Genomic DNA, 12,290 nt, shown 5'->3' with positions numbered 1-12,290 from the left:
GAGGCTGAGCAAGTGCGCTAAAGCCGCAAACACTCAACTTGAGTGGAGAATCTGACCATTGCCAGAACTCCAATTGTCAATTTTTTTTATTTTAATAAGTCCCTTGGCCACTGCCGTTTCAACCTTCTAGGTGGGCTATAGGGATGGGTGGAACTAGATAAGGTTTGAACCAAAGGATTAGGATGGTTGGAAAGGTTTATATGGAATTTAATCCACAAGCTAACACGGGAACTACTACTGTCCTCTGGCAAACACCTCCTTAGGAGGCAAAGGACAACAATTTACATTGTGGATCAGTATATTCTAGTGTTATAATTATGGAAATATATATGTTGTCTTTGATTTCTCTGCCTTTTCTAGATCTCCCCTCCTTCTTATACCTTCTTTCCTATCGTAAGGACCTTCGGCTAGCACCCAGAGAGGACTTAGATTCCCCTTCGTCCCTATAGACTAGTACTCTATATCGAGGTGTAGAACAAAGTTACCTTTCTGCTAGGACCGGTGGTGAGATAGCAAGTTGGCCGACGTTTCACCCCCATAATTTGATATAATACGGCCAACCATTTATTTATATAAAATATAATAGATTATATAATGTGGCTAAGTCTCATACGCTATTATTATGACCGTATCACTGGAAATTTAAAACCCTTAAAAGTAGAAACCGATGCCTTGGTCGCCACATTGAGTTAAGATGGAATAATTTTTGCTTTCTTAAGTAAAAATCAACTTTTACTTTACAGACTGGAGCAATATCAGCGGTAGTAGTGTCCATACCCAATTCTAGGTCGATGTAATATACCTCCTCCTAAGAAACTTTGAAAAGCAAAAATGCACCACTGACTCGAAATCACTCAAAGTTTGCCCCAAGACGCCACATGGTCTCCGATGGCAATTACTAAAGATGGTCAAAATGTTATATGTCATTTTCTTACATATGAATGAGTGGATGTATATTACAGGCCAATATATTATCGATTATGTTAATGATAGTGGAAAATGAAATTGCCAATTAGTATTTGTCGTTGATCTTAAAGGAGCACGTTGGGGCGAGGGTCCCAGTTCACCTTCAGCAAATAAATATTGGGTAAATCAAGATTTATTTAATGGTGAATCCTGACATTCTCACCCTGGGGCTGTCTGTATAGGTCTTCGGTTCAAGACTTGAGCACCTCCCCCCGAAAAAAATTAATTTTTTCAGTTGCCATATTTTATGATCGAGTCCCTCAATTATTGATGGTATCGATATTATCAGTTAGGTAAATTATCTTCTGAACCTACAATGCTATTGGTGACTGTAGGAATTTTCGTTCGTAGCTCTTTGTCCGAGTCCATAATTAATAAACTGTTGTAAGATTACCTTCTCTTATTCAAAACTTTTGGCGTGTTCCCTTTGAATTTGTGCAATGCCAGGCCAAAATGCTAATGTCCTTCATTTCAAAGGAAGTAATTTTATGAGACAAAGGCTTATTCTTTCTATCTTGACTGGAAAATCAATATATATTTCCGACATTCGAACTAAGGATAGTGAGCCTGGACTTAGAGGTATAGTCATTATGTTTTTGTTTCAGTTGTTAAGTTTATTATTACTTTTTATTGTTATGACTTATAATGAATGTACTTTGTAGAATATGAAGTAAATCTACTCCGTTTGATGGATAAACTGATGAATGGAATGTGGCTGGAAGTAAGTGAAACAGGGACAAGTTTTTCTTTTACTCCTGGCTCACTACTTGGTGGGCAGATAGATCATGAATGCTGCAAGCTTCGTGGTATTGGTTATTATTTAGAAGTCATTTTTGCCATTGCACCTTTCTGTAAGAAACCTATCACCATAACTCTTAGAGGTGTTACAAATAACCAGGTATTGTCTGCTATCCATTTTATTGTTTCAGTTCTTTCTCATATAATGTTATCACATGTTTTCATTATACCATAGTTATTCAAACTTGATACTAGTTTACTTAAACTACTCTGTATGGCATCTTCAAGTTTTTAGTAAGTCGGTTACAATTGAAATGCTATTTTTAGTAGGTATCATAATGTTTTACTTAGTTTATTGTTTATAAGATTTAAATTATCAAATTTTTATATTTGAGGATTCTTACAATCCCCGGAACCCCCTCCTCTCCTATCGCCGTTAATGGGTTAATAAAATTAAACAGTGCTAATTTTAATGATTAGCTGACCTAGCAATATTAAGATATTGCTAGATGAACTATTTTAGTCAACACAGTTAAAAGTTTGATATTTATTGTTTTATTTGTTTAAATTTTGCATTTGCATTCATAATGTGATTAATTTTTTGTTTCATGAATTATAATTACTGTTTTATTCAATTTGAAATTCATTGTCATACACTTGGGTGAACAATGTTTTTGGAAATGCCATTTGGTTTATGTACAAAAAAACTTTTCATTTTGTTTCGTTTTTCCTTCATACAACGTGGAGCTTGGGAGAAAATAAAATGAATTATGTTTCAAAGATTTCTTCTTTTTAATTTCTATGAAAAATCATATATTAGAAATTTAGAAGACACAACAAACGAATTTGATTTGTGTTTTCATTAGACAAAATTTGTTGGTCTACTATACAGAAAGCATTATATGCCCAATTTTTTTATTGGTATATGATACCCTTGCAATCCATTCAGATGAATGTCAGATAAATTATAATAAATGTTAAAATTATACAAAAATAATTTGCATACTTTTTTTTTTTAATACAAAAATAACATGTGCAATATTTTTTTTTTTTTCAACATTATGTTTTGTGGGGGCTTTTATGTAAATCATAGCCTATATGTAATCCTCGTTTTTTCATTTTAAAAAACAGCGTGCTAATTGGTAAAGAACTTTCACTGGTCTTAGATAAGGAACAAATCAAGCCCACTGGTTAGTCAGCCTCAAAATTCTGTGAGACAGTTTATAATTTATGTATTGTGCTTATAGAAAACCGTTTATGTGCACCTAAATTTAAGTATTAAAAGCTATCACAGATCAGTTAAAATTGTAACCTCCCGATGTCTAAGAATGTCTGTTAGTTATTTCCTCTTATCAGCTTGTCCTTCTTTCACACTTTTGTATTATGACAGTATAACCCCTGTTAATGTAAACCCCAGTTCTTCAGATACACAGTTGGTAAAGGTAAAAAAGAACTATGTTTTAAAAATTAAATAAATCTAAATTCTATAACTATTATACAAACCTAAAATGTTAATTTATTTATAATGTCTATAATTGGAGATGATTGTTGGAGGGTGCGTTCAGAAAGAACAACATAAATAAACAAAACAATATTTATTTATTTTATGCCGACGTTTCGACCTTAGTTTTTGGTCTTCATCAGGGCTATAGGACAAAAGATATAACAACCATCATTTAGAGAAACATACAATTGAAAAGAAATAGTATACAAACAAATTTGGAATTATACAAAATATTGAATTGAATAATAAAAAATAATTGATTGATAATCATGGAATTAGACAGTAGCAGATTGATGGCAGTGAACGATTAAATATAATATTATGTAGGTAAGAAGATATGTATAATATAAGATATGTAAGTAGTGTCTAAAAAAACTGAAAAATAAATTTGAATCTTTCAAGATTCATTTTCACAAATTTGAAGATTCAAATTCATTTTTTCAGTTTTTTAGATACTACGTACATATCTTCTTACCTAGATAATATTATATTTCATCTTTCACTGTTATCAATCTTCTACTGTCTAATTCCATGACTATCAATCAATTATTTTTCATTGTTCAATTCAATATTTTGTATAATTCCAAATTAATTTGTATGCTATTTCTTTTCAATTTTATGTTTTTCTAAATGGTGGTTGTTATCTTTGTTCTATAGCCCTGATGGAGCCCTGAAACTCAGGTCGAAATGTCGGCATAAATAAATATTTTTTTGTTTATTTATGTTTTTCTTTAAATATATAATCTTTTTTCTTCCTGAAAAGTGGAATAAAAAAGTTACTTATAAATAGTTTATTCTGCTATTTTTGCACCTTTTTTGCCCGCCACCTGAACTGTCTTGCTGCAGTCATCACTTAGAATCAACTGGTAATCTTCCAATAAAGATTAAAATATTAAGTAAGAACGTGATATATTTTTTCTTTATTATAACAATGTATAAAATCTAATAAAAAAAATACCCTTTTTGGTATTGCTAGCATTTATATAGTTTATGTGATTTTTCTGTTCATAGATCGATCCTTCTGTTGATTCTTTCAAACATGGAGGTCTTTCAGTGTTGAAACAGTTTATAGTTGTTGATCCAGGGATTGATCTAAAAATCAATAAACGTGGTTTGGAACCAGATGGAGGTGGTGAAATTACTTTTACTTGTCCTTCTCTTAAATTGAAACCAATTCAGGTATAGATTTTACAAAATGATTTATAATTTTCATTAATTTTTTTTCCTTTTACGTTGATATTTATGAAATTGTTGATAATGCCATGTGTTGTAGTCAAGTCTTTGCATGAAGCCCATTGTTTAGTTAGCCTCAAAATTCTGTGTGGCAGTTTATGATGTACTTATAAGATAATATTTATATGAATTTAAGTTTAAATAATTATGAGAGATAGTTGACCGTGGATGATAAATGAGGAGAAGATGGTTGGGGGTGCGGTCAATGAAACACAAATAAGTATGAAGTAAAATAAGATAAAAGTAAAATAAGGGGAAAGAGTAAAATAAAGAAAGGGGAAAGAAAACAAAAAAAAAAATTAAAATAAGTTAGTCATACTTATTTGTGTTTCATTGACCGCTCCCCCAACCATCTTCTCCTCATTTAAGTTTAAATAAGTTACTGCTGATTAATTAAAATATCACCCTACTAATGTCAGAGAACACGTGTTTATTTTTTTTTGTTTATATTTCCTCTTAAGATGTTTTCCTTCTTCCACATTACTTATATAGTAGAACTCCGCACTGGCTCTGCAGTTTAACTAGTGGTTAAAAGAAAATGAAAATAATTTTGTTTTCACTGAGCTAATAATTTCAGTTATCATCAGAACTGAGTATTCAAACTAAATAGTAACTAAAACACAAAAGATAGTTAACTTATCAGCTAATATTGGCCTGTGAACATATGGCAATTGACAGGATAATAATAGGCAAATATCTTACTATGTTACAAATTGAAATAGAAAGAATGTGTATCTTAGGGTTTCAATATTCTTGATAGTCTTTTAAATTAAAATCTTCTAATTACGTATACATGCCTACTTAGACAATTAATATTTAAAACTAAATTCTAGTAATTACTATGTAATGAGGATGTAATTTATTTATATTAAGCTACATTTACATTCAAAACAAGGAATTGGTATGGACTCACCAGCCCATACTCTTGGGACGATCTTTCTTATTTTACTTTTAAAATATTCAATTATGATTAGTATTGGTTGATGTACAACGATTGACAGATCATGATGTCAAAAATAATTAAAGGGGATGTTGCCTACTCTTTTCGCCCACCATATTCCAAGATTGGAAGTCCACTTATCTTACCTTGAAAACATTTATTAGGGAGGGAGCTTACACGTAGTGAGCTGATTATTCTTTGAAAACAAAAAATTATTATATTGAGCTACATTTTATAATGAGTCGCTAAAACTAGGAATTGGCCTGGAATCCACACATCATAGTGTCCATGCTGATTCCTAGTTTTTGCTGTTACTATAAAATGTTGCTTGATATTAGTAAATTTTATTTGAATACTGCTCTACTCGGTAAAAAATATTTGCTATTAGTAAATGTTTCAAGGTCAAATAAGATGACCCCTAATACTATATTGGGATATTGGGAATAGATCAGGAAGGAAAGATTCCCTCTAATCATTTTTGGTACTATGATCTTTCCTTGAGATTATTACACCATCGTACATCGATCAATATTCATTATAGGTAAATTTTTTAAATGTAACGTATGAAAGGCAGTTAAGAGTTCCTTTTTAAATTCCATGGTAAGATTACTTTCTTCTTAAGTTCCCATTCCTATGCTTTTATAGCTGAAGGAAAAGATTAAGTTTGTATTGGAAGATTATTGATTGACCGTGTGTATAGATGAATGGAATATGGTCCGGGTGCGGTAAAAAAAAAAAACAAACTCAAATAGTAGAATTATTTATTTTTATTAGAATTATATCAAATAGTAGAATTATTTACTATTTATTGAGCCAACGTTTCGCCCCACGTTGCAGGGCTTCATCAGGGCTAAAAAAGATACAAACACTATGGTTACAAAAAGGAAAAAAAGAAAAAACATAAGTGTAAAATAACAAGGGTATAAAATGTAAAAACGTAAGATATAATAAGAAAAATTAAAGGTTATATATAGTAAATGAAAAGGGTAATAGTAACAGATAGATAAGAGAAGAAATATTAAAGAAAGTACAAATAGAGAGATGAAAAAAGAAAGAAAAAAAAAATATAAATCAAATGATGGGACAAAATGCATTCCTGTTTTGACGGCAGTCAAAAAACAAAGTGAACTGTTGGTATTGGGAGGAGTGGGGACGGCAGTTATGCCATAATAACGAAAATAATTTGTAAAGTAAACATAGTAAAAAAATATTTAAATTAGGTGAACAATAAATGGTAGTATACATAATAGGGGAAGGAAAAAAAAAAAAAAACATTTAGAAAAACAAAGGAAAAGTAAAGTATAAAATAATGGGATACAATGTGTGTAAGTAATTAAGAAACAAGATGTAAAATTTTTTTTTATTTTATTTTTTTTTTGTTTTATCTATTTATTTATTTTTATATTCACTATCCTTCCTGTTTCATGTATATTCATGTATCTATATTTTAATTTATATTCATTTGTTATCTTCTTAAGTGTACTTATATTAATTACTTTATTATAAATTTTCTATTATATTTTACACTTTTTTGTATCCCCGCTCATTTAGTACATCTTGTTTCTTAATTACTTACACACATTGTATCCCATTATTTTATACTTTACTTTTCCTTTGTTTTTCTATCTGTTTTTTTTTATTATTTTTTTTTCTTCTCCCCCTATTATGTATACTACCATTTATTGTTCACCTAATTTAAATATTTTTTTACTATGTTTACTTTACAAATTATTTTCGTTATTATGGCATAATTGCCGTCCCCACTCCTCCCAATACCAACGGTCACTTTGTTTTTTGACTGCCGTCAAAACAGGTATGCATTCTGTCTAATCATTTGATTTGTATTTTTTTTTTCTTTCTTTTTTCATCTCTCTATTTGTACTTTCTTTAATATTTCTTCTCTTATCTATCTGTTACTATTACCCTTTTCATTTACTATTTATAACCTTTAATTTTTTTTATTATATCTTACGTTTTTACATTTTATACCCCTGTTATTTCACACTTATGTTTTTTCTTTTTTTTCTTTTTGTAACTATAGTGTTTGTATCTTTTTTAGCCCTGACGAAGACCTGCAACGTGGGGCGAAATGTTGGCTCAATAAATGGTATAATTCTATTTTTTTTTTTTTTTTTTTTTTTTAACCGCACCCGGACCTTATTCCATTCATTAAGTTTGTATGTTTTTGCTATTAAACTTTTAGGTTTTGTTGTAATAAGTGAGCTTGCTTACCTTAAACTTTCAGTGGGTCCTTAATTTTATTACCATGAAACTTTTAGTCATAATTATTATTTTTTTTATATTCATTAACTTAAATGTGTTTTCTGTTTTAGGCAAAAGAAATGGGGAAAATAAAAAAAATTAGAGGTATAGCATTTGCCTCTAAAGTTTCACCTTCAATGGCCAATAGATTCATTGAAGCAGCGAAGGGTGAAATGTTAAGATTTATTCCCGATGTATTTATTACAAGTGATCATTTGAAAGGTCAACGTGGTGGAAAATCTCCAGGTACTGAATTTTATTCTCCATTAAAATAACATTATTTTACTTTATTTTAAAGTTAAAATTACTTTGGTACTTTGTATTGATGGATAAATATACCAGAATCCTGATGACTCTTAGAGCCAAGGGTTCAAGGGGATAATTATGAATTATAAAAAAAAAAAGAACTTTGTAAAAATTGTTATGTATACATATCAGTGTGTGTGCATTATAAATAAAATGGTAGGAAACAAAAAAAAAATTGGTGTTAAGATTTTAAATAATTGCCAATAATTAATAAAAATACAGAATGAGATTAATTCAAAATACCCTCTGAGGGAGCTAAAACTAGATAGGTTGAAATTTCTCGAGGGTTATAATGGTATTAGCCTAGACAAATCTTTTTTAAATAATTATGTAGAAGTTCTGACCATAGCCAGATTCTCCTCTCAAGTGGCTAAAACTCCTTCCTTTTATTGCCAAAACACAAATTTGATTATAGACAAACACAAAATCAAAGCCATATATATATATATATATATATATGGCATATAATATTTAGTTTAATTAACAGAATATTTAGTTTAATTAAATGCCAAAAGCATTTAAACCAAAAGCAATTATAATTTATATCAATTGATATTGTGGATAACAAAAGAGGGTATTTGTGGAGGAAAAAAATTGGAGATACATCCGTAAAATCTGCTGTGAAAAATCTAGAAAAAGAGGTGGTATAGTTAAACAAAAATATTATTTTATGTTCATTATTATGTTATGCATTAGTATGTCCATGTTGTAAACATTATAGTTTAGAATAATATAACAATTTAATAACAATAACAAAGCCTTTTACCTGTTATTTTCATTAAGTCGGAACGGGAGAGATTAGGTGCTCTCTGTTGTATTTGATTGTCCAGTTCTATCCCTTGACCAGTGATTCCCACCCTGGGATCTGTAAGCCTCTTCCAGATGTTCCGTGAAATAATTTAGGAATGGGTCATTCCTTGTAAACTCAACCCAGTTTTTAATCTTACTATCTCAGATTTTCTTAAATTTTACACATGTTGTATAGGTATAGTAGCCTTTCTTAGCTTTTGCTAAAAAGCCGGATCAATTCATTTCTCATCAAATAATAATGCAAGGGCTTCACCATTTTCTTTCTAAACCAAACGGGTTCTGCCACCAAATAAAAGGTTGAGAAACACTGCTCTAGACCAGTGGTTCTCAGCCTTTTTGGAGGTGTAACTCTTTCGGTACTAGCAGAAAAAAGCGGAACCGAACCCTTTTGGTTGAATAGGTAAATGTTGGAATCCGTACATAATTTTTTGATACCAATACTGTCTTTTATTTACAATACAGTATTACAAATACAATATTATTACAAATACTGTATTTTACTGAGTGTCAAATACCGTATTTTAGCAAAAACTAATAAAGGATAGAATAGATGGCGAATACCTTCTCAAAACCTGTGAAAAATTGAAAAAAATCTGAGATGGTAAGGTTAAAATTTGTTTTGAATTTACGTGCTTGGCCCATTATTTTCTGGAATCCTAGTACGGAAACTGCTCTAGACTCTAGTAACTTAATCCACTTTTGCACTGTTATCTTAATATCAAAGCACAAAGAATTATCTGTTCAACTGGCTCTATCTTGTATGGTTTCAAAATTAATAAAATATTTTAGGCAGTTAACAGATAGCATGTTGTACAATGCTTCGATATTTCAAGTTCAATATTCACATAATATGGAGTAGTCTACTCTAGTTTTTACTTCCTCATTTAATCTTTTAGTGATTTTTTTTTTGCTGTTTTAATTTAATTTGTACTAGTTAATATTCTATAATGCATATTTTTGTTTTCTTTTCTAAACATTTAGGTTTTGGTGGCACACTGGTTGCTGAAACAACCAAAGAAATAGTATTTATTGCTGAGAAGAATAGCTTGCCCAAAGAGAGGCAGGTACCTGAAGATGTAGGGAAGCAAGCGGCCTGGCTGCTGATGGAAGAAATTTCAAGAGGAGGTGTAGTCGACTCCAGCTTCCAAGCATTAGCTCTTGTATACATGGCTTTTGGTCAGAAAGATGTCTCTCAATTATTATTTGGCCCTCTCTCAATATACGGGTAAATTAATGAACCACTACTTAATTTTTAGGCCTTATTTGTGCTCTATTGTGTTTTTAAAATTTTTATTACCTATTTGAAACAAAAAAATTATCTTGGTAGTTCATTTTTTGGAAAGGAATTTTCTTTGCTCTCAAATTTGGTTGAATACTAAATATCTCTTTATGAGTAAAACTGTTTTGAAATGAACAACTGATTAAGAATACAACTTCAGAATTAGGTGAAATGTTTTGAGGTCTATTTTTTTTAATTTAATTTTGTTATACAATATGGTTTTATAACCCAATGTAATTGAATTGGCTGTTATAATATCTAAAAATTTGATTATTATTTTTTGGTTCCAGAATTGAAATGATGAGGCATATTCGAACTTTCCTAAATATTATGTTCAAATTGGAACCCTATTTTGAACAAGATGAGAATGAAGAATTAAAAAAAGGAACCAACAAAGTCCTGGTATCTGGTGTTGGTATTGGTTTCAACAAGTTTAGTTAATAATATACCTGTTTAATACAATGCTGTATATATTGTAAATAAAATATTTTGTTTTATTAGATTGTTTTCATTTTATCAGTTCCAATAAGTTATGTTTGAAGCAATGATCTCACCTCACATTTAACATCATACTGCTTCCCCAATAAGTTATTCTCCTTCACACCCTAATGGACCATTAAGAGACTCATTTACACAATATTCGTATAGTGTCCTTTTAACTATCATTGTGGTGCTGTGAGAGTAAAATAAAAAGTAAAAATGAATGGTGTTCTTTTTTTAATTAAATATAATATTTTTATAATTAATAGTAAAATAGGAAGAAGATAATTGACCGTATGAAGTAGATTGGAAGAAGATAGCCCGGGTGGCGGTCAATAAAGGTATCAAAATAGTAAAAGAAAACTATTTGTTGTTAACCAACATTTTTCCCCACTTTGCAGGGCTGTAAGAATGAAGTTCTACTACCAACTGATGAAGGTTTTCGGCATCAAGTGAAATTATATTAAAGTTGGCTGGGATATGGATGTCGTATGGATTATCATGGCTTAGAATTTGGAGAGATGGTAAAAGAAATTTAGTAAGATTAGAAGAGGGGGTGTTAATATTTGAAATGATAGGATGGAGGGGGTTTTAGGGTTTATGTATTTTGGGTAGACAGTATAAGCGAGGAGGTAAGGAGTTTACGATATGCGGTTGGAATAAGTGTGATGGGTAATCTGTTTCATCTCATGAAGGTTTTTAAGCACTAGGTTAAATTTTAACATGAGTGGGCGGGTGGGATCTTGGGAGGTAGGTTCATAAACTGAAGCATGAAGATCATGCTGATCAGTTGGTAGTAGAACTTCATTCTTACAGCCCTGATGAAGCCCTGCAAAGTGGGGCGAAACATTAGTTAACAATAAAAAGTTTTCTTTTTCTATTTTGATACCTTTATTGACCGCCAGCCATACTATCTTCCTCCATAATAATAATATATTATTATTTTGATAATAATTCCTTGTCTGTATCTTTATATTTTTTATCAACCTTATTGTTCATAGACAAAATTTTTCTTGCAATTGTATTGAGATTTCTAATTAGATATTTAAAATTTCTGAAATATTTTTTATTAAGTTTATATTAATATTTAATGAATTCTATTCTTTTAAAATACAAATTCATAAGTAAAGAAAACAAAATATAAAATTCAGGAGAAAATAAGATTTTTGAGGATATGATGGTGTGGTCAGTGAAGAGCACAAATAAGTAAAAATGTATTTATTAATGCCAACGTTTAGGTTAGTTGAACTCAGTACGAGTTATGTGCCTATATTATCCGTTATATTCTTGTTTTTCTGTATTTTCATTTAATTATTATGGTTATCTTGTTTTTGTTCTTAGCCGTGAAATTCAGGCTAAAATGGTACTAATTAATAAGTTTTTACTTATTTATATTGTTCACTGACCTCACTCCCAACTATCTCCTCATATATAATCCACAGTCAACCCATCATGTTTTTGATATTCTTAAGAAGTATATTGCTCTGTACGAAATTGACATTATCAGCAAGCCTTTTAACATTAATTTAGAAGCAAGTGATTTGATAAATCTCAAAAGTTGCAGAAAATATTACTAGCTATAGGATGAATAGCCTACATAAAGGGGGATGGGACAATTATATAAGCTTTGACAAATAGGCATACCTAAATATATGTCTGATGTTGAATCTTTCTTCTAAGAACAAAGTAAGATAACCAATACTTATGTTTGTAATGTAAAGTGTTCAAATAATGCTTCAGTTGCGATTATTTCTGATGATTCAGCTAAATTC

At 30.2% G+C, this 12,290-nt stretch overlaps 1 protein-coding gene across 1 annotated transcript; it reads left to right on the top strand.

Annotated features, from left to right (window-relative positions):
* The first annotated feature begins 1,337 nt into the window (after positions 1-1,337).
* Rtc1 (RNA terminal phosphate cyclase 1) lies at positions 1,338-10,538 on the top strand. The gene is made up of 6 exons (XM_014434367.3): positions 1,338-1,545; positions 1,629-1,864; positions 4,220-4,387; positions 7,715-7,889; positions 9,741-9,984; positions 10,329-10,538. The coding sequence occupies exons 1-6, from the start codon at positions 1,407-1,409 to the stop codon at positions 10,477-10,479; spliced, it is 1,113 nt and encodes a 370-aa protein (XP_014289853.1). The 5' UTR covers positions 1,338-1,406; the 3' UTR covers positions 10,480-10,538.
* Positions 10,539-12,290: the final 1,752 nt, after the last annotated feature.

Source organism: Halyomorpha halys, unplaced genomic scaffold (assembly GCF_000696795.3).
Source record: "Halyomorpha halys isolate HHAL.00 unplaced genomic scaffold, Hhal_1.1 Scaffold1357.1, whole genome shotgun sequence".
Taxonomy (NCBI): Eukaryota; Metazoa; Arthropoda; class Insecta; order Hemiptera; family Pentatomidae; genus Halyomorpha; species Halyomorpha halys.
Note: the sequence above shows the minus strand (reverse complement) of the source record. Positions and strands in the feature narration are given on the sequence as shown.

Excerpts from the sequence above, each read along its gene's own strand:
- Rtc1 (XM_014434367.3), top strand. The coding sequence starts at position 1,407 with ATGCCAGGCCAAAATGCTAATGTCCTTCATTTCAAAGGAAGTAATTTT. Across the intron at positions 1,546-1,628 it reads TAGTGAGCCTGGACTTAGAG|AATATGAAGTAAATCTACTC; the intron begins GTATAGTCATTA and ends TGTACTTTGTAG. Across the intron at positions 9,985-10,328 it reads GGCCCTCTCTCAATATACGG|AATTGAAATGATGAGGCATA; the intron begins GTAAATTAATGA and ends TTTTGGTTCCAG.